The following is a 1134-nucleotide window of genomic DNA, read 5'->3' as shown; positions in this document are numbered from 1 at the left end:
TTTAGACAATGGTGAATTATCCAATTAATAAGGAAAATTCACACAGTGAAGAGTGGAGCATACTTGGATTTGGGATTTGTAATTTGGTTCTGTCCATGCACTGAGAAGTTCAAGAGCTGAAACTGGAGCCCCTCAGTTCAAGCTTGGTACTTTGTTTCACCTCTGCAATACTGTTTATTCAGGAAACCAAGTACACCTTTCATAGTATACTGTTTACCACATGATTTAGAATGGCATAATGAAAACAATCATGTGCATGTCCCCAAGCACCTTTAAAGGGGAAAAAATGCATTTGTTATTTCCTAGTTCAACCAAAGAGTCCTTTTTTTGCTCCAATTTTCGGTTTCTTGCCAGGAGTATCAGAAGGAGCTGTCTGCTTTGAAGTCCCAAACCATTCTGGCAACTTCCTCTTTGAAGGCTGACTCGAAGTCTAGGAAAAGAAAAGCATACTTGTAGTGCATGTGTAAGTATTTTGATTCACAGTGACAATAAATTCTATGGGCAGGCATGTGTACTTCAAAGCAACTCAAATAGAAGCAGCACAAATTTGAAATGGGGCTTTTTGCCTCAGTGCACGTGCCCACATATGCACTTTAGTGTGGAGCAAATTGTGCCACTTGGGGCAAAATAACCCTGCCTAGCTCCTCCCGGATCTGCAGCCAGGGGGAGCTACAGCTTGGTGCCAGCACCTGTACTGGTCCCAGCAGTATAAAAAGCTGCCCAGGCAAGCAGCTCAGGTCTAGTTGCTCTCAGGAGCTTCTGGGGCCTGGTTACTTGGTATTTGGGGACACTACCCCTTGTGGCAGCTGGACTGCTGAAACAGCATCTCAAATTCACACTTTAAAATACCCTAAAGTCCATGTTCTTCCACAAATAGAACAAAAGACCACTATAATATAGAGAGACAGACAGACAGAGACAGAGAGAGAGAGCATGTGAGAGATCAGCTGGGCCGTATTTTATTGCTATATTTACAATATTAAAGCAATTTGGAAGTCTACAAGTGTCACTATCATCATAATAAAATAAATTCTAAATATCTATACATTTTGAAGTTTGCTTTTGTTTTTTTTAATCACACGATGGATGTGTGATGGCGAGATGTGGGGTTTGGAAGAAAGGGGTTGTAAGGGG

At 41.6% G+C, this 1134-nt stretch overlaps 1 protein-coding gene across 5 annotated transcripts in view; it reads right to left on the bottom strand.

Annotated features, from left to right (window-relative positions):
- Positions 1-257: 257 nt before the first annotated feature.
- Positions 258-1134, bottom strand: part of WRN (Werner syndrome RecQ like helicase) — a 162362-nt gene continuing 161485 nt past the window's right edge. For all 5 annotated transcript variants that reach the window (XM_019556383.1, XM_019556386.1, XM_019556384.1 and 2 more), the window contains one exon: positions 258-430. In XM_019556383.1, coding sequence (XP_019411928.1) covers positions 308-430 — 123 coding nt within the window. In that variant the 3' untranslated portion in view covers positions 258-307. The remainder of the gene's footprint in view (positions 431-1134) is intronic.

This window comes from Crocodylus porosus, unplaced genomic scaffold, assembly GCF_001723895.1.
Source record: "Crocodylus porosus isolate Cpor-Errol unplaced genomic scaffold, CroPor_comp1, whole genome shotgun sequence".
Taxonomy (NCBI): domain Eukaryota; kingdom Metazoa; phylum Chordata; order Crocodylia; family Crocodylidae; genus Crocodylus; species Crocodylus porosus.
Note: the sequence above shows the minus strand (reverse complement) of the source record. Positions and strands in the feature narration are given on the sequence as shown.